The sequence below is a fragment of the Rhinoderma darwinii genome, chromosome 3 (assembly GCF_050947455.1).
Source record: "Rhinoderma darwinii isolate aRhiDar2 chromosome 3, aRhiDar2.hap1, whole genome shotgun sequence".
NCBI classification, from domain to species: Eukaryota; Metazoa; Chordata; class Amphibia; order Anura; family Rhinodermatidae; genus Rhinoderma; species Rhinoderma darwinii.
Genome location: NC_134689.1, coordinates 38,570,388 through 38,591,843, shown reverse-complemented (window position 1 = coordinate 38,591,843; position 21,456 = coordinate 38,570,388). Strand labels below are relative to the sequence as shown.

The 21,456-nt window shown below is 46.1% G+C and overlaps 1 protein-coding gene across 3 annotated transcripts in view; it reads left to right on the top strand.

Annotated features, from left to right (window-relative positions):
- LOC142748913 (securin-like) overlaps nt 1-21,456 on the top strand; it is an 87,331-nt gene that overhangs the window by 57,637 nt on the left and 8,238 nt on the right. For 2 of the 3 annotated variants that reach the window (XM_075856299.1, XM_075856297.1), the window contains one exon: nt 21,292-21,381. In XM_075856299.1, the coding sequence (XP_075712414.1) occupies nt 21,309-21,381 (73 nt within the window). In that variant the 5' untranslated portion in view covers nt 21,292-21,308. Of the gene's footprint in view, nt 1-16,974; nt 17,048-21,291; nt 21,382-21,456 lie in introns of those variants that run through there. The other variant, XM_075856300.1, reaches the window with a different exon arrangement.

Sequence of the window (21,456 nt, the reverse complement as noted above, 5' to 3'; positions counted from 1 at the left end):
CTGAATAATACTCCCATACTGTTACTAAATAATACCTCCGCACCATAACCACATAGTGCCTGAATAATACCCCCATACTGTTATTGAATAATACCTCCACACCATAACCACATAGTGACTGAATAATACCCCCATACTGTTACTGAATAATACCGCCACACCATAACCACATAGTGACTGAATAATACCCCCATATTGTTACTGAATAATACCTCCACACCATAACCACATAGTGACGGAATAATACCCCAATACTGTTACTGAATAATACCTCCACACCATAACCACATAGTGACTGAATAATACCCCCATACTGTTACTGAATAATACCTCCACACCATAACCACATAGTGACTGAATAATACCCCCATACTGTTACTGAATAATACCTCCACACCATAACCACATAGTGACTGAATAATACCCCCATACTGTTACTGAATAATACCTCCACACCATAACCACATAGTGACTGAATAATACCCCCATACTGTTACTGATAAAACCTCCACACCCTAACCACAGTGACTGAATAATACCCCCATACTGTTACTGAATAATACCTCCACACCATAACCACATAGTGACTAAATAATACCCCCATATGGTTACTGAATAAAAACCAATGTACAAAGACCAATATAACAACCATGTAGTGACCGTATAGTGAAAGATTCCAATTATACACGAGCTCTGCAAACCATATAAGTGATTACAGCACATTTATATCTAGTGACTCACAGGTAATGTCTTCTCTGATTAGTCGTTCACTTTACCTTGTTTTCTCCATCCGGCCCAGACCACTGTGATGACTTCCAGCCAGACTCGTCTCTGCAGAATTTTACACTCAGACATGTTGGTTTCTGACTTTTCCGGCATCCTCCCCACCTAAACCCCACCCTCTGAACAAACTTGTAATCCACAGTGCCCCAGATTGTAATAATGAACCCTTAGTGCTCGACACAACAAAAGTGCCACATCAGTAACCATGACCCCTTTTGTGCCCCCCACAGTAATAATGCCCCCTTTGTGCCTCTTGCAGATAGCGCCACTCGCAGTCCCCTGCAAATAGCGCCACACACAGCCCCCTGCAGATAGCGCTACACACAACCCCCCTAGTATATAGTGCCACACAGCCCCCCTTAGTAGATAGCGCCACACATAGATCCCTTAGTATATAGCGCCACACAGCCCCCCTTAGTTGATAGCGCCACACACACAGCCCCCTGCAGATAGCACCACACACACAGCTCCCTGCACATAGTGCCGCACACACACACACACCCAGCCCCCTGCAGATAGCGCCACACAGCCCCCTGCAGATAGTGCCACACAGCCCCTGCAGATAGCGCCATACACACAGCACACTGCAGATAGTGCCACACAGCCCCTGCAGATAGCGCCACACACACAGCCCCCTGCAGATCGTGCCACACACAGCCCCCTGCAGATCGTGCCACACACAGCCCCTTACAGATAGTGCCACACACAGCCCCCTGCAGATAGCGCCACACACAGACCCTTGCAGATAGCGCCACAGTCCTCCCCCTTGTATATAGTGCAACACAGGCCCCCTTAGTAGATAGTGCCACACTAAGCCCCCCTTAGTAGAAAGCGCTACACACAGCCCCCCTTAGTAGATAGCACCACACACATCCCCCTGCAGATAGCGCCACACACGCAGCTCCCTTCAAATAGCACCACAATCCTCCCCCTTGTATATAGTGTCATACAGCCCCCTGCAGATAGCTCCACACACGCGGTCCCCTGCAGATAGCGCCACACACACGGCCCCCTGCAGATAGTGCCACACACACAGCCCCCTTCACATAGCACCACAATCCTCCCCCCTTGTATATAGTGCCACACAGCCCCCCTTAGTAGATAGTGCCACCCACAGCCCCCCTTAGTATATAGCGCCACACACAGCCCCCCTTAGTAGATAGCGACACACACACAGCCCCCTGCAGGTAGCTCCACACACACAGCCCCCTGCAGATAGCGCCACACGCGCAGCTCCCTGCATATAGCGCCACACGCGCAGCTCCCTGCAGATATTGCCACACACAAAGCCCCCTGCAGATTGCACCACACACAAAGCCCCTTTCAGATAGCGCCACAATCCTCCCCCTTGTATATAGCGCCACACAGCCCCCTTAGTATATAGCGCCGCACAGCCCCCCTTAGTAGATAGCGCCACACACAGCCCCCCTTAGTATATAGCGCCACACACACAGCCCCCTGCAGGTAGCTCCACAAACACAGCCCCCTGCAGATAGAGCCACACTCGCAGCTCCCTGCAGATAGCGCCACAAGCGCAGCTCCCTGCAGATAGTGTCACACACACAGCCCCCTGCAGATAGCGCCACACAAACAGCCCCCTGCAGATAGCGCCACACACACAGCCCCCCTGCAGGTAGCAACACACACACACAGTTTCCTGCCGATAGCGCCACACACAGCCCCCTGCAGATAGCGCCACACACACAGCCTCCTGCAGATAGTACCACACACACAGCCCCCTCCAGATAGCGCCACAGTTCTCCCCCCTTGTATATAGTGCCACACAACCCCCTTAGTAGATAGTGCCACACAGCCCTCCTTAGTAGATTGCACCACACACAGCCCCGCTTGGTAGACAGCGCTGCACACACAGCCGCCTGCAGATATTGCCACACAGCCCCCTGTAGATAGCGCCACACAGCCCGCTGCAGATTGCGCCACTCACACAGCCCCCTGCAGATTGTGCCACAAACACAGCCCCCTGCAGATAGCGCCATACACACAGCCCACTGCAGATAGTGCCACACACACACTGCCCAAAGGGGGCATTATTACTGTGGGGGGCACAAAAGGGGGCATGGTTACTGATGTGGCACTTTTGTTGTGTCGAGCACTAAGGGTTCATTATTACAATCTGGGGCACTGTGGATTACGAGTTTGTTTAGAGGATGGGGTTTAGGTGGGGAGGATGCAGGAAAAGTCAGTTAGCGCCACACAGCCCCCTGCAGATAGCGCCATACACACAGCACACTGCAGATAGTGCGACACAGTACCCCTTAGTAGATATTGCCACACACAGCAGTCCCCTTAGTAGATAGTGCCACACACAGCCCCCCTTAGTAGATAGCGCCACACACAGCCCCCTTAGCAGATAGCGCCACACACACAGTCCCCTGCGGTTCTCCGCCACACACACAGCCCCATGCAGATAGCGCCACACAGCCTCCTGCAGATTGCGCCCTACACAAAGACCCCAACAAATAGCGCCACACAGACCCCTGCAGATAGCACCACACACACAGCCCACTGCAGATAGCACCACAATCCTCCCCCCTTGTATATAGTGCCACACAGTCCCCCCTTAGATAGAGCCATACACACAGCCCCTGCAGATAGTGCCACACAGCCTCCTGCAGATAGCGCCATACACACAGCCCACTGCAGATAGCGCAACACACAGCTCCCTGCGGATAGCGCCACACACAACCCCCTGCGGATTGCGCCACACACACAGCCCCCTTCAGATAGCACCACAATCCTCCCCCCTTGTATATAGTGCCACACAGCCCCCCTTAGTAGATAGTGCCACCCACAGCCCCCCTTAGTATATAGCGCCACACACAGCCCCCCTTAGTAGATAGCGACACACACACAGCCCCCTGCAGGTAGCTCCACACACACAGCCCCCTGCAGATAGCGCCACACGCGCAGCTCCCTGCATATAGTGCCACATGCACAGCTCCCTGCAGATATTGCCACACACAAAGCCCCCTGCAGATTGCACCACACACAAAGCCCCTTTCAGATAGCGCCACAATCCTCCCCCTTGTATATAGTGCCACACAGCCCCCTTAGTAGATAGCGCCACACACAGCCCCCCTTAGTAGATAGCGCCACACACACAGCCCCCTGCAGGTAGCTCCACAAACACAGCCCCCTGCAGATAGAGCCACACTCGCAGCTCCCTGCAGATAGCGCCACACGCGCAGCTCCCTGCAGATAGTGTCACACACACAGCCCCCTGCAGATAGAGCCACACAAACAGCCCCCTGCAGATAGCGCCACACAAACAGCCCCCTACAGATAGCGCCACACACACAGCCCCCTGCAGGTAGCAACACACACACAGTTTCCTGCCGATAGCGCCACACACAGCCCCCTGCAGATAGCGCCACACACACAGCCTCCTGCAGATAGTACCACACACACAACCCCCTGCAGATAGCGCCACAGTTCTCCCCCCTTGTATATAGTGCCACACAACCCCCTTAGTAGATAGTGCCACACAGCCCTCCTTAGTAGATGGCACCACACACAGCCCCCCTTGGTAGACAGCGCTGCACACAGCCCCCTGCAGATGGCACCGCACACACAGCCCCCTGCAGATAGTGCCACACAGCCCCCTGTAGATAGCGCCACACAGCCCGCTGCAGATAGCGCCACTCACACAGCCCCCTGCAGATTGTGCCACAAACACAGCCCCCTTAAGATAGCGCCTCAATCCTCCCCCTTTGTATATAGTGCCACACAGCCCCCCTTAGTAGATAGTGCCACACAGCCCCCCTTAGTAGATAGCGCCACACACAGCCCCCCTTAGTAGATAGCGCTACAAACACAGCCCCCTGCAGGAAGCGCAGCATACACAGTTTCCTGCAGATAGCGCCACACACACAGCCGCCCGAAGATAGTGCCACACACACACACACAGCCCAGCGCCACACAGCCCCCTGCACATAGCGCCACACAGCCCCCTGCAGATAGCGCCACACAGCCCCCTGCAGATAGCACCATACACACAGCCCACTGCAGATAGTGCCACACACACACTGCCCAAAGGGGGCATTATTACTGTGGGGGGCACAAAAGGGGGCATGGTTACTGATGTGGCACTTTTGTTGTGTCGAGCACTAAGGGTTCATTATTACAATCTGGGGCACTGTGGATTACGAGTTTGTTTAGAGGATGGGGTTTAGGTGGGGAGGATGCAGGAAAAGTCAGTTAGCACCACACAGCCCCCTGCAGATAGTGCCACACAGCCCCCTGCAGATAGCGCCATACACACAGCACACTGCAGATAGTGCAACACAGTACCCCTTAGTAGATAGTGCCACACACAGCAGTCCCCTTAGTAGATAGTGCCACACACAGCCCCCCTTAGTAGATAGCGCCACACACAGCCCCCTTAGCAGATAGCGCCACACACACAGTCCCCTGCGGTTCTCCGCCACACACACAGCCCAATGCAGATAGCGCCACACAGCCCCCTGCAGATTGCGCCCTACACAAAGACCCCTACAAATAGCGCCACACAGACCCCTGCAGATAGCACCACACAGCCCCCTGCAGATAGAGCCATACACACAGCCCCTGCAGATAGTGCCACACAGTCTCCTGCAGATAGCGCCATACACACAGCCCACTGCAGATAGCGCAACACACAGCCCCCTGCGGATAGCGCCACACACAACCCCCTGCAGATAGCGCCACACACAACCCCCTGCAGATAGTGCCACACACACAGCCCCCCTTGTATATAGTGACACACACCCCCCTTAGTAGATAGTGCCACACAGCCTCCCTTAGTAGATAGCACCACACACCGCCCCCCCCTTAGTAGTTAGCACCACACACAGCCCCCCTTAGTAGATAGTGCCACACACACAGCCCCCTACAGATAGTGGCACACACACAGCCCCCTGCAGATAGCGCCACTTACACAGCCCCTTGCAAATAGCTTCACACAGCCCCCTGCAGGTAGCGCCACATACAACTCCCCTGCAGATAGTGCCACACACATCCCCCCTGCAGAAAGCGCCACACACAGCCCGCTGCACATAGCACCACACACACAGCCTCCTGCAGATAGCGCCACACACACAGCCCCCTGCACATAGCCCCACAGTCCTCTCCCTTGTATATAGCGACACACAGCACCCCTTAGTAGGAAGTGCCACACAGCCCCCCTTAATATATAGCGCCACACACGCCCGTAGTAGATAGCACCACACACAGCCCCCTTAGTAGATAGCGCCACACACAGCCCCCTACAGATAGCACCACACACACAGCCCCCTGCAGATAGCGCCACACACACAGCCCCGTGCAGATAGTGCCACACAGCCCCCTGCAGATAGTGCCATACACACAGCCCACTGCAGATAGCGCCACACACAGCCCCTCAGATACCACCACACACACAGCCCCCTGCATATAGCACCACATAGCCCCCTGCAGATAGCGCCACAGTCCTCCCCCTTGTATATAGTGCCACACAGCCCCCCTTAGTACATAGTGCCACACTGCCTCTCATGGTACATAGATACTGCCACACAGCCCCCCTCTTGTAGATTGTGCCACACACAGACCCCTGTAGATAGTGCCAGAAAAGCCCTCCCCCTTGTAAATTTTGCCATACAGCCCCCCTTACTAGATAGCGCCACACAGACAGCCCCCTGCAGATAGCGCCACAGTCCTCCCCTCTTGTATATAGTGCCACACAGCCCCCCTTAGTAAATCGTTCCACATAGCCCCTTAGTAGATAGTGCCACACTGTCCCCCTCTTGTAGATAGTGTAGTAAGCTGTATATTACTGATGGCACCTACTGCAGATGACGTAAAAACACAGTTTCTGTGTCTGTGCCATCCACCAGCCGTACCATTATGTCCTATTGCGGTCTTAAGACTGCAATTAGGACGTAATGGTACGCCAATTTGCGAGAATGTGTTATTGTATCTGTCGATCTTATTATTATACGTGTCAGGGGGTGGAACGGTAACGACTTTCATGGTTTTATGGGAAATGTTATTATTTTGTGTTCATGCCTTTTAAATTTTTCTTTCATTGGGTTTGGTGCAGTACATAACTAAGGCTTTGTTCACATCTGCATCAGGGCTCCATTTCGACAATCCATCTGAGCTTTCCGTCAGAATGGAGCCCTGAGAGCGTAGTCGACTACGCAATTGAATGAGTCAAAACAATGGAACCTTTGCACAATCGAGACAATAATACATAAATAGATACGATAAATATACATAAAACTAGGGTTACATGTCTATTTGTGGCCTGTGATTCAAAGAGGATGGTATCTCCTGATGGATCCTCCCTTGTTTTGGTTATAAATTAAACTTTAAATGGTTTGTCCAGTCCCAAAAATTTGATGGACTATCCTCAGGATCGGCCATCAATATCTGATCGGTCGGGCTCCGACTCCTGGCACCCACATCGATCAGCTGTTTTGAAGGGGCTGCATCGCTAATACGAAATGAGGCAACCGCAGCTACCATACGAGTGCTGGGGCCCCTTCAAAACAGCTGATCCACGGGGTTGCCACGGCAGGACGCGGACCGATCAGATATTGAAGGATAGGCCATCAAATTTTTAGGACTGGACAACCCCTTTAAAAAAACATTGTCACGATATAGTATAGGAATCTCATGCCGAAATGTATAGTCGTCAGTGAAAGATGCAGCATCAGACAGGGCGATCCAGTTGCCTTGCGCTCGTTGCTCCTTTGCACGTGTAAATATATAGAAGGGGCAGCACATGTGAGCTTAGCAGTTATTTGACCACGACATGTGAATAGACCCTCAGGGTTTTTTGCCATTGCCTCATCTAAACAGTTGAACGGGGCTGTGGATTCCGGGGCTCCAGGAGGAGCCCAAGATTTCACTGTCCATTTATGAGTGGTATCCTAGGCCAGAGCATCGGCAATGTTCTGGCCGGGAATTCCGCTGCAGGTGGTGCCCCTGTCGCCACTGCCCTTATATAGACAGTGGAGTCAGGGGCTCCATCTATGAGCGAAATCAACAGCCAGGGCATCAGTTTCAGCTTTCCGGCGCTCCAGGAGGAGTGAATGGCAGAGCAGGAAGCGAATAGTTTCCAGCTCTGTGATAGTATTCAATTGTATCTGCTTCCTGAGGGCGCAGATACAATTGAATGTAGCAGTTGCTGGGACAAGTCCCGGGACAATAATTTGCCGGGACTGACTCTGTAAATTTAGAACAGTCCCGGCAAATTTGGGACTGTTTGCAAGTATGGCACACGCACACAGTTTTGATGCAGATTTTGAGCCAAAGGTAGAACTGGATTTAGAAAGGAAGGAAAGGTACAAAGAAAAGACTGATGCATCTCCTTTCTTTTGTGTTCAGTCGGGTGTTTAGCTCAAAAAACGGATCCAAAAACTGCATCAAAACTGTATGTGTGATCCTGGCCTAAAGCAGGAAAAGGATATAAAAAAAATATCTAAACTTCTTGTAATATCCACTGTCTGAAACGTGATTAACTAAAAAATGCCTGAGAAAGGATGTTCGCGCAGCACGACATACTTTTGCGTTGTGCTGTGGGAGGTGATGTTTGAGCCTATTCTGTACGCAGCGGGTGTTAGCTGTATTTTACAGCTGACACTCGGGACTAACGGCCAGGAACAGCGATCACGCTGTTCCTGGCAGTTTAACCCCTTAGATGAAGCGATCAAGCACGATCGCAGCATCTAAGATGTTAGAAAGAGGGGGCGCCCCCTATGACAGCTCATCGGCCCCCCTGCAACACGATCGTGGGTTGTCAATGGTTGTCATGGCAGCCCAGGAGCCTAATGAAGGCCCCCAGGGCTGCCTTTCTTCATCTCCCCTTAAGCACTGACTCTGGCAGGACTTAACAGTAGCCTAGAAAAATGGCAATATACTGCAATACATTAGTATTGTAGTGTATTGTACCAGCGATCTAACGATTGCTGGTTCAAGTCCCTTAGGGAGACTAATATAAATGTGTAAAAAAAAAAGTAAAATAAAGTTTAGTGTAAAAAAAAAGTTACAAAAAAAACTTCACATTTTTCTTCTGGAGTAATGTAAAAAATAAAAAACATATACAAAATTGGTATCGCTGCATCCGTAACAGTCTGAAATATTACAATATAGCATTGATTAACGCGTGGAGAAATCCATATAAACGAAACCCCTCAAACGATTGAGGAATCGCTGTTTTTTTCCTATTTCATCCCACAAATAATTTTTCTTCAGTTTCCCAATACATTATGCAGTGCAATAAATTGTGCCGTAAAAAACTACAACTTGTCCCACAGAAAATAAGCCATCATTTGGCTATATTGACGGAAAGATAAAAACGTTATGTCTTTTGGAGGGTGGGGAGGAAAAAATGAAAACAAAAATCCCAAAAATGACTGCGTCCTGAAAGGTGAAGGCTTCCTTCACACACAAAAAAATTATTTGGCAATTTAAACTGCCATTTAACCCCTTAAGGACGCAGCCTTGTTTTGCCCTTAAGGCTCAGAGACCATTTTTGAAATCTGACATATTTCACTTTATGTGGTAATAACGTCGGAATGCTTAAACCTATCCAAGCGATTCTGAGATTGTTTTCTCGTGACACATTGGGCTTTATGTTAGTGGTAAAATTTGGACGATATATTCAGTGTTTATTGGTGAAAAATTGCAAAATTTTGAGAAAATTTATAAAAAATAAAAATTTTCAGAATTTAAATGCATCTGCTTGTAAAATAGATGGTTATACCACCCAAAATAGTCATTAGCTCACATTTCCCATATGTCTACTTTAGATTGGCATCGTTTCTTGAACATTCTTTTATTTTTCTTGGACGTTACAAGGCTTAGAACATAAATAGCGATTTCTCATATTTTTAAGAAAATGTCAAAAGCCTTTTTTTTAAGGTACCTGTTCAGTTCCAAAGTGGCTTTGAGGGGCCTATATATTAGAAACCCCCATAAAACACCCCATTTTGAAAACTAGACCCCTCAAAGTATTCAAAACAGTGTTTAGAAAGTTTATTTAACCCTTCAGGCATTTCACAGAAATTAAAGATAAGTAGAGGTGAAATTTGCAAATGTAACTTTTCTTGCTGAATTTCAATTGTATTAAATTTTTTTCTGTAACACAGAAGGTTTTACCAGAGAAGCACTACTAAATATGTATTGTCCAGATTCTGAAGTTTTTAGAAATGTCCCACATGTGGTTCTAGTGCGCTCGTTGACTAAAACACAAGCCTCAGAAGCAAAGAAGCACCTAGTGCATTTTGAGGCCTCTTTTTTATTAGAATATATTTTAGGCAGCATGCCAGGTTTGAAGAGGTATTGAGGTGCCAAAACAGTAGGAATCCCCCAAAAGTGACCCAATTTCAGAAACTACACCCCTCAAGGAATTCATTTATGGTTGTTGTTACCATTTTGACCCCACAGTTTTTACACAGCACATTTTTGAATTGGGCTGTGAAATTAAAAAAAATTAAATTTTTTTCCAATAAGATGTCATTTTTGATCAAAATTTCTTATTTTCACAGGGAACAAAACACCCCATTTTGTTGCCCAATTTGTCCTGAGTGCAGCAATACCCCATTTGTGGTGATAAACTGCCGTTTGGGCCAATGGGTGGCCTCAGAAGGGAAGGAGCGCTGTGTGTTTGTTGGAGTCCAGATATTGCTGGATTGGTTATCGGGTGCCATGCCGCATTTTCAGAGCCCCAGAGATATCAAAGCAATGAAAACCCACCAGAAGTGACCCCATTTCGGAAACTACACCCCTCAAGGAATTCATTTATGGTTGTTGTTACCATTTTGACTCCACAGTTTTTACACAGCACGTATTTGAATTGGGCTGTGAAATTAAAAAAATGAAATTTTTTCCAATAAGATGTCATTTTTGATAAAAATTTCTCATTTTCACAGGGAACAAAATACCCCATTTTGTTGCCCAATTTGTCCTGAGTGCAGCAATACCCCATTTGTGGTGATAAACTGCCGTTTGGGCCCATGGGTGGCCTCAGAAGGGAAGGAGCGCTGTGTGTTCTTTGGAGTGCCTATTTTGCTGGATTGGTTTTCGGGTGCCATGCCGCATTTGCAGAGCCCCAGAGATATAAAATCAATGAAAACCCACCAGAAGTGACCCCATTTCGGAAACTACACCCCTCAAGGAATTCATTTATGGTTGTTGTTACCATTTTGACCCCACAGTTTTTACACAGCACGTATTTGAATTGGGCTGTGAAATTAAAAAAATTACATTTTTTCCAATAAGATGTCATTTTTGATAAAAATTTCTCATTTTCACAGGGAACAAAATACCCCATTTTGTTGCCCAATTTGTCCTGAGTGCAGCAATACCCCATTTGTGGTGATAAACTGCCGTTTGGGCCCATGCGTGGCCTCAGAAGGGAAGGAGAGCTGTGTGTTCTTTGGAGTGCCTATTTTGCTGGATTGGTTTTCGGGTGCCATGTCGCATTTGCAGAGCCCCAGAGGTATCAAAGCAATGGAAACCCACCAGAAGTGACCCCATTTTGGAAACTACACACCTCAAGGAATTAATTGATGGGTAATGTGACCATTTAGACCCCATAGTTTCTTCACAGAACTTATTTGAATTGGGCTGGGAATTAAAAATATATATATATTTTCCAATAATATGTAGTTTTAGCTAAAAATTTCTTATTTTCACAAGAAATAAAACACTCCATTTTGTTGCCCAATTTATCCTGAGTGCAGCAATACCCCATTTGTGGTGATAAACTGCCGTTTGGGCCCATAGGAGGGCTCAGAAGGAAAGGAGCACTATTTGTTCTTTGGAGTCCAGATTTTGCTGGATTGGTTTTCGGGTGCCATGTCGCATTTGCAGAGCCCCAGAGGTATCAAAGCAATGGAAACCCACCAGAAGTAACCTCATTTTGGAAACTACACCCCTCAAAGAATTCATTTATTGGTGTTGTGACCATTTTGAGCCCATAGTTTTTTCACATAACTTATTTGAATTGGGCTGGGAATTCAAACAAAATAATTTTTTTCCAATAATATGTCGTTTTGGCTGAAAATTTCTTATTTTCACAAGGAATAAAATACCCCATTTAGTTGCCCAATTTGTCCTGAGTGCGGTAATGCCCAATTTGTGGTGATAAACTGACGTTTGGGCCCATGGGAGGGCTCAGTAGGAAAGGACCACCATTTGGCCTACTAGGGATTTTCTTGTGCGAAGTCATGTATGCAGAAGCCCCTGAGGTACCAGTACAGTTGAAACCCCCAAGAGGTGACCCCGTTTTAAAAACTACACCCCTTAAGGCATTCATTTAGAGGTGTAGTGAGCATTTTGACCGGAGACATACACCCTATAAACTGTAATGTGTGTCCCCACGGGTATGGCAATACCCTACATGTGGCTGTTATCAGCAGCTTGGGCACGCAGCAGGGCTTAGAGGGGAAAGACGAGGGGGGATAAGCTGTGCGGAGTGCATCAGGGTAAGTAAAACTGGGGTAGATTAAAAATCAAGGGATGTATGATACATTTTGAAGCACTCTTTCATACGGAGCCTCTTTTGACTTTTTCCTTTCTTGCCAGTTTGGGGAACTTCTCCTGGAAATTGTTGCCCTGGTACGATGCGTGTGGCCTCGCTTCCAGAAGTACTGGGTGCTTCTTGGTCCCTAAAAATTAGTTTATTCATTACCACCTCTTGAAATTTCAGGAAAGTTCCCCTCTGGCCTGTACATCGACGTAGCATGTACACATTGTACAATGCCATCGGTATGATGTGCACGGCCAGCTTCTTATACCACACCGCATGGCCCTGTAGGGCTTCAGGGCTTGATCCACCCCTCCCATGTACCTATTGTAGTCCAGGATGCAGTCTGTTTTGGGGGTCTCTGTACTGGTATGTCGTACAGGTACATGGGTACTGGTGTGACATGTCTCTTGTCCTTGTACTTGACACACAATATGTTGCTGCTAGATTGTGCCCTGCTCTCACCCCTTCTGAGTGTTTGCCCAAGCAGAGTCTTAGGGAGGCCTCTCAGATTTCTTCTAGCAGTGCCGCATGCCGCAGGACTTCTGGAAGCGTGGCAGTTGAAGAGTGGAACGCTGGTATAAAAATTATCCAGGTTGAGGTGGTAAGCATGGTCCAGCAGTGGGTGCACCAAACCCCACACAATTTTTGCATTAACTCCCAGTAAGGGTGGGCATGCTGGGGGCTGAATATTGGTGTCCTTCCCTTCATATATCCTAAATTTGTAGGTGTACCCTGATGCACTCTCGTACAGCTTATACATCTTCACGCCATACCTTGCCCTCTTACCCGGCAGGTACTCGCGGAATTGAAGCCTCCCTTTAAAATGTACCAAGGACTCATCAATAGAAATACACGTCTCGGTGGTGTATGCTTGGGAAAACCGAGCACTGAAACGGTCTAATAGGGGTCTCCTTTTATACAAAGGGTCAAAACTGGGGTCATCTTGGAATGGGCGCTGCTGATTAGGAGAAGGGAAGTATTGCCTGATTTTTTTATTTCTTTAGGTTCCAGTTCAGTTCTGAAGTTGCTTTGAGGGGCCCATATATTAGACACCCCTATGAAACACCCCATTTTAGAAACTAGACCCCTCAAAGTATTCATAACAGCATTTAGAAAGTTTATGAACCCTTTAGGTGTTTCACAGGAATTTAGAGCAAAGTAGAGGTGAAATTTACATATTTATTTTTGTCAGAAAATCCTTTTTATACCATTTTTTTTCTATAACACAAAAGGTTTTACCAGAGAAAAGCAACTTAATACTTATTGCCCAGATTCTGCAGTTTTGAGAAATATCCCACATGTGGCCCTCGGGCGGTAATGGACTGAAGCACCGGCCTCAGAAGCAAAGGAGCACCTAGTGGATATTGAGCCCTCTTTTTTATTAGGCACTATGTCCGGTTTGAAGAGGTCTTGTGGTGCCAAAACAGTGGAAACCCCCCAAAAGTGACCCCATTTTGGAAACTAGACCCCTTGAGGAATTCATTGCAGTTTTCATGGGGTGCATGCGGCTTTTTGATCAGTTTTTATTCTATTTTTAGGTGGCGTGGTGACTAAAAAACAGCAATTATACTATTGTTTTTTTATTCTATTTTTTTTACAGCGTTCACCGTGCGCTATAAATGACACATTGACTTTATTCTGCGGGGCGATACGATTACGGCGATACCAGATGTTTATAGTTTTTTTTTATGTCTTATGGCGTTTGCACAATAAAATACGTTTTGTAAACAATCATTCACTTTTTGTGTTACCTTATTCTAAGAGCCAGAACTTTTTTATTTTTCCATCAATAAAACCGTGCGAGGACTTATTTTTTGCGTAACGAACTGTAGTTTCAATCATTACCATTTTTAGGTACATGCGACTTTTTGATCTCTTTTTATTCCATTTTTTGGGAGGTGAAGTGACCAAACAATTGTGATTGTGGTACGGTTTATTATTATTTTCTTTTACGGCGTTCACCGCGCGGGATAAATAACGAAATAATTTTGTAGTTCAGGCCGTTACGGACGCGGCGATACCAATTATGTATAGTTTATTTTTTTATTTATCTATTTTTATTAGTAATAAAAGACTGATAAGGGAAAAAGGGGGACTTTTACTTTTATTACTTTTAAAACTTTTATTTTCTTGTTTTTACACATCTTTTTTTTTACTTTATTACTTTGTCCCACTAGGGGACTTGAGGGCAGGAGGCCCTGATCGCTATTCTAATACACTGCACTACATGCGTAGTGCAGTGTATTAGAACTGTCAGCTACTCACTGACAGCAAGCATAGTGGGTCCTGACTTTGTCAGGACCCACTAGGCTTCCGTCGATGGAATAGCCGGACGCCATTGTTTGGTGTCCGGTTGCCATAGTTACAATCGCCAGCCACTATCGTGTAGCAGGCCGGCGATTGTACCTTAACCCCTAAAAAGCCGCGATCTCTATTGAACGCCTCTTTTAAGGGGTTAATCAGCGGGGGGGGGGGACACAGCGATCGGTCCCCGCTGTAGTAGCTGTGACAGCTGCTGTACAAGACAGCAGCTGTCACAGCTCCTGTATGTGTCGTGAGGATGGCCAAACGGCCGTTACTCCCGTGACGTACTATTAGGTCATGGAGCGCGAACGATACAGCTGCCATGACCTAATAGTACGTCCAGGAGTGGGAAGGGGTTAAAATAGTTCTAAAAGCGCTAGCATTATTAAAATGTAGCATGCGTTGTTAATTGGGTTTTTTGTGGCGTTTTTCATTTAGTGTCATTTTGTATATGCATTTTTTATGGTGTTTTTGAGGTCCTATGGAGAAGTCTATGGAAAAAGGGCCTGAAAAAACGCCATACCCAAAGCATGCTGCGTTTTGAAAAAAACCCCACTATGTACAAAATTGCCTCAAAAACACCAGAAACCAAAACACTCAAAGGGTCAGTTCACACATTGCGTAAATACTGCGGATTTTCTACAGCACATGCAGTAGCAGCAAAAAGGATGAAATGGAAAAAAATCTCATCCACACTGAGTGGAAAAACAGCTCCGAAATTGACCTGAGGTGCGTTTTTTTATTCCACAGCATGTCAATTGTATTTGCGTAACCGCTGCTTATTTGTTGCAGGTTTTCCCCAGTGAATTCAATGGGAGGTAAAACCCGCAACAAATAGCAGTTGTTGCGTTTTTTGCGGTGGGTTTGCAGCGATTCCGCCACAAAAAACGCAACTCAGAAAAAAAATTAAAATCTTATACTTACCCAGAAGTCTGTGTTCTTCCCTCCAGCACGGCCTCCTGGGATAACGTTTCATCCCATGTGACCGCTGCAGCCAATCATAGGCTGTAGCGGCAGTTACATGGAATGTAACTCATGTAACAGGTTTTTCGCCTGGAATTCCCTGCGGTGCACAGGACGGATACCCTGCGTGCTTTTACGCAGCGTATTCGCCCCGTATAAACTCAGTCAGCCTTTGTTCTAGTTGTGTTCTGTTCTGCCACCCCAGCACCATGTCCTGTGTGTACTATGAGGGTATGTTCACACGGCTTATTTTCGGCCTTTTTTCAGGCCGTAACCGGCCGAGAAAATCGAAAGCAGAACGCCTCCAAACAACTGCCCATTGATTTCAATGCGAAATACAGCGTTCTTTTCCGACGGAGCGTATTTTAAAAACACCCGCGGAAAAGAAGTGCATGTCACTTCTTGAGCCGTTTTTTGGAGCCGTTTTTCATTGACTCTATAGAAAAATAGCTCCAAAAACGGTCAGAAAAACGCAGCGAAAAACGCGAGTGGCTTAAAAAACGTCTGAAAATCAGGAGCTGTTTTTCCTTGAAAACAGCTCCGTATTTTCAGACGTTTTTTAGTAAGCGTGTGCACATAGCCTAAGGCTGGATTCACACGAGCATGTTCGGTCCGTAAAGGGCGGAACGTATTTCGGCTCCAAGTCCCGGACCGAACACACTGCAGGGAGCCGGGCTCCTAGCATCATAGTTATGTAATCATGTTTTCAGTAAGGGACAGTAGTTCCACGGAGAGGCAGGGACTCCTAGCGTACATAACTATGATGCTTGGAGCCCGGCTCCCTGCAGTGTGTTCGGCCCGGAACTTGCGGCCGAAATACGTTCCGTCCTTTACGGACCGAACATTCTCGTGTGAATCCAGCCTAAGGGCTTATTCAGATGAACGTATAATACGTCCGTACAACGCACGTGATTTTCACACACAACGCACGTGATTTTCACGCACCTCGCACGGACCTATATTAGTCAATGGGGCCGTTCAGACAGTCCGTGATTTTCACGCAGCGTGTGTCCGCTGCGTAAAACTCACGACATGTCCTATATTTGTGCGTTTTTCGCGCATCACGCACCCATAGAAGTCAATGGGTGCGTGAAAGTCACGCGCAGCACACGGAAGCACTTCCGTGTGACGCGCGTGATTCGCGCAACAGCAGTAAAAAGTACCAATGAAAACAGAAAAGCACCACGTGCTTTTCTGTTTACAAACATACAAACGGAGTGTCATAATGATGGTAAATGATAATGATGATAAATCACACAGCCGCGCATCATATGCTGATGCCACACGGAGCTGTTATGGACCTTTTGCGCGCGCAGAATGCACACGCTCATGTGAATCCGGCCTAATAGTTACTATGGTAATTACAGGCCAGGTGGAGGCAATTTGATTAAACGATGGAAGATGTGGTGAAATATAAAAGAGCCTAGAGCGGGTCACTTCCTCAGAACATTCCCTGGCTGTGGGTTAAGAGGCGGCTGCTGTGTAAGTGGATGGGGTTTTGGACCTGGGTTGTGAATAGTTAGTGGCTGATTTTGGATTTGTTGATGTTTCTTCCTTCAGATATATTGATGTTTTAGTCATGCAGCGTATCCCTAATGTACTCCTAGTATTGGAGGTTAAATGAAAGCCTCTTATGATAAATCACTCCTACTGCTGTAAGGGTATGTTCACATGGCCTATTTTCGTAAACTGCTGAAAAATCTGATGCAGAATGGGAATGGCGGTCTGTTTTCCGAGGGAGCGTTTTTTGCAGTGTATTTTTACGTTTAAAAATACAGCTGCAAACAAGAAGTGCAGGACACTACTTGGGATGTTTTTGGAGCCGTTTTCCATAGATTCTATTTAAAAAAACTCCTAAAACGTCTGTTGAAAATCGAGTGGCACAAAAAATTTCTGAATCAGGAGCTGTTTTCTCTTGAAAATTTTGAGATGCTTTTGACTCACCCTAAAATGTCCTGTCTTTTATGGTTGCAAGACTTTTTTTTTTAAACTGTCTTAATTTTAATGTGGTCATTTGCTTCCAGTGAATTTTTTTCATCAGACTGGTACATGGCCCTAGTAATGTCCTATGTGCGGTGCACCTCTGTAATAATCATTCTATAACTATTTGCTAAAGAACTTTCGAAGAGGTAATAAATCCCATGAAACCACTGGCGGTGGTAAATTCCTGGCTGCTGGGACTCTGCTGACCAGCTCTCGTGTCTCCTGGTCCTCCTCACTCTGAGGCTGCCAGGCCAGTAATACTTGTCATCTTTTCTGTGGATAAGTATTAGATCCCATGCACATGACTGTAGTTTTCATCTAATTGTGGATTTAATTTGCATTGGCCATGGACACCCTTCCCATAACCGTCCATGGATGCTTCCACAAACGTGGATGGATGTGGATCTGTATTTGCAGACAGTAAAAACCATTATGGCTGTGTGCATGAGGCCTTAAATGTTTCATGTGAGTGATCCTTTGAGATTGCTGTCTTACCGAAGGTAAATCTGTGCTTGGATGAGGACCTGCCTGCTCTCCAGTCTTATTGGCTTTAGTAAATGCTTGTATGTTCCATATAATAACCATGCTGGAGCGCTTAGATCTCTCATCAATCTGTTCCTCCTGGAAATGTTTGAATAACACATCTGACAACGTTGTTACTATTCCCCTTGTCTATGGGGTATTATGTAGGAACTGAGTAGTTTCAAAGGGGTAATCCGGGATGTGAGAATTTCTTATTTTTTTTCTTAGTAGGGGCTGGAAGTTCTAAATAAACAACCCAATACTTGCTAAGCCTTGCTCTGGTGGTGCTGGCTGCTGTTCTCACTGCAAATCAGAGGGCTCAGTGGTCATGTGTTGTATTTCTGACATAATGGCAGAAATATGATTCATCTGAGGCCTGTATTTGGCTGCAGCGGTTACATGCCACGTGCATGTAAACCTCCACCAAGAGTGATACCGGAGTGCCAGTGCTTGGTTGCTGGGGGCAATTATAGATCAGTATTGCTTTTGGGTTTCTTTCACTTGAAGTCCCTACTAAAAACTCATCCTGGATAACTCAAATATATATAACCTTCTGGTTTTTTTTTGTGTGATCTTGTCATTTCACTCCTATGCAGAAATGTAGTAATGGCGGCATTCACATTGCTGTTGGCATCTGTTTTGTAAAAACAATGCCAGTTATGAAAAAGTATTAGTCTCCTCCCAAAGGAAAGAACAATTCTTTTAGATGGCTTCTAGTACACTTTAGATGGCATCTAGTACACTTTTGGCAAAATACAGCTTATACTTTCACAAGCAAAAACGTGGTACGTAGTTTGTGGCTCAGTCACTGACTAGTGGTAAAGGGATCTAGGTTCTGGATATAATGTGGGCTCAGATTATTTAATGCTCATTACTCTAACCATCCCTTTAGGCAGCATGTCTGACAAACTGTGCACTCTAAGGGTATGTTCACACGACAACGCCAAATACGTCTAAAATTACAGAGCTGTTTTCAGGAGAAAACCGCTCCTGAATTTCAGAAGTTTTTACAAGTACTCGCGTTTTTTGCTGCGTTTACGGACGTATATTGGAGCTGGATTTCATTGGAGTCAATGAAACTGCTCCAATTACCTCCCAAGAAGTGTCCTGCACTTCTTTGACGTCACTAATTTTATGCACAGTCTTTTGACAGCGCCGCGTAAAATGACAGCTTGTCTGCACAGAACATTGTAAGACCCATTGCAAGCAATGGGCAGATGTCTGCCGAGGTATTGGAGCCGTCTTTTCAGGCGTAATTCGAGGCGTAAAACGCCTCCGTTACGTCTGAAGAGGTTGTGTGAAAATACCCTAAGGATATGTTCCCACACTGGATACGCTGCAGATTTTCTGCAGCAGAATCTCTAGAAAAATGCTGGTAAATCGAACAGAAATCTGCAGCAAATATTGCGTTTTTCCTGCTCATATTGCTGCGGAAACGCAGTTTTATCTGCGGATCTAGTGTTAAAGAGGCTCTGTCACCAGATTATAAGTGGCCTATCTCCTACATAATGTGATCGGCGCTGGAATGTAGACAACAGCAGTGGCTTTTATTTTGAAAAACTGTCATTTTAGAGCAAGTTATGAGCAATTTTAGATTTATGCTAATTTGTTTCTTAGACAACTGGGCGTGTTACTTTTTACCAACTGGGCGTTGTACAGAGGAGTGTATGAGGCTGACCAATCCGTGACCAATCAGTGTCATACACTTCTCATTGTTCCAGCCCAGCATGATCCACAGCAGTGTCATTCTGCAGTGAAAGAAGCTGGGCTGGAACAATGAGAAGTGTATGACGCTGATTGGTCACTGACTGGTCAGCGTCATACATAATCTGGTGACAGACTCTTTAAGCCTTTGTTATAGCAAGTATATGTGCACCTGCAGATTTTACTGCGTAAACGGTGTAAAAACCAACAACATAAATCTGTCGTGGAATTTCTGCTCACCATTTAAGTCTATGGGCCAAACACGCAGCACCTCTGCACAGAACACGCAGCATAAATTGACATGGTGTGGAATTGAAAAATGCACCGCAGAACACTTTCTGCACTGTGAGCATGAGATTCTTCTAAATCTCACTCACTATGATATAAAACTTCCACACAGAATTCCATTGCAGAAATCCTGCAGCATTTACACTACATGCACACATTGCATAATTTGCTGCTGAAAATGTGTATCACAACCACAGGATAAAACTGCACCTAATTGCGTTTTGGTGTATTTATTTTTTTTTTCTTTAGAATTGGTCAGATATGATTCGCTAGCAGAAACGCAAGATAAATTGATATGCTGTGGATTTTCAAATACGCACCGCAGTTCAATGTATGTGCAGGAAAAAAAAGAAACCAGCACATGCATGAGATTTCATAATCTCATTTACTTTGCTGTTACTGCATGACGCTGCGGATTTGCCGCACACAAATACGCATAGTGTGCATTTGGCCTATAGGGGAAATCCAGTGAAAACCTCTTGATTTAAGGATGGATGTAGGAAGATATCATTTATCTGAGACCACCGCTAATTTCCAGAATGAAATGGCCGTTGCATTCTTAATCCCCTATGGCACTCCTCAGAGTGCAGTGTCAGATTTCAGCAAATTCCTATAAATAAATATCTGAATTTTCACTAAACTTCCCCCTTTATGTAAGGTAACCTCATGACATTGTATCAATCCCTCCTGCCTAGGACTCCTTTACCGCTTTATCCATTCCCTAGATGCAGATACATGGAGGGAGAAATTGTGGGCCAAAGTACAGCGCTGCTAACATCAATTTCAAGTCCAGACAGATGTGATAAATGGGATTTATTGGGTTTAAAACAATTAAGGCAGTTTGAGGCTACGCGTTTCAACGCTGGACTAGCGTCTTCATCAGGCCAAGCTCAGCCTGAAATTGATGTTAGCAGCGCTGTACTTTGGTCTGCAATTTTTCTCCCTCCATGACTCCTTGAGCGGTTGTCTGTTGACCACCGGTTTGGATCTAGCTGCAGCTACATCACTTATTACCTGCCTACAGTAGAGTTGTGCCTACTACTTGCACAACTCCCAAAGGTGAGCATTTGATTCACCATTGTTCGTTTGCTCATTTTTTCACTTGTGATCTGCACCATGTGGCGCCGTGGTATTTTATCGCTTTCTTTCTAGGTTCCTAGATGCAGATAAGCTGAGTAGTTATAAGTATAAATATTAACCACTGGTTTTTTTTTGTTTTTTTTTTATAGGGCTTCGAGTCGTTATAATGGAGCTTCTCATGCATATGGAACAGGAAAATGGAGATCTTTATGTCCACCCCTCCAAGTTTAACCAAGGCTGTAAGCTTTTATTCCATAAAAAAAACAAACCTTGGATATATATTGGGAAAGCTACCAACATACACGCTAAACATG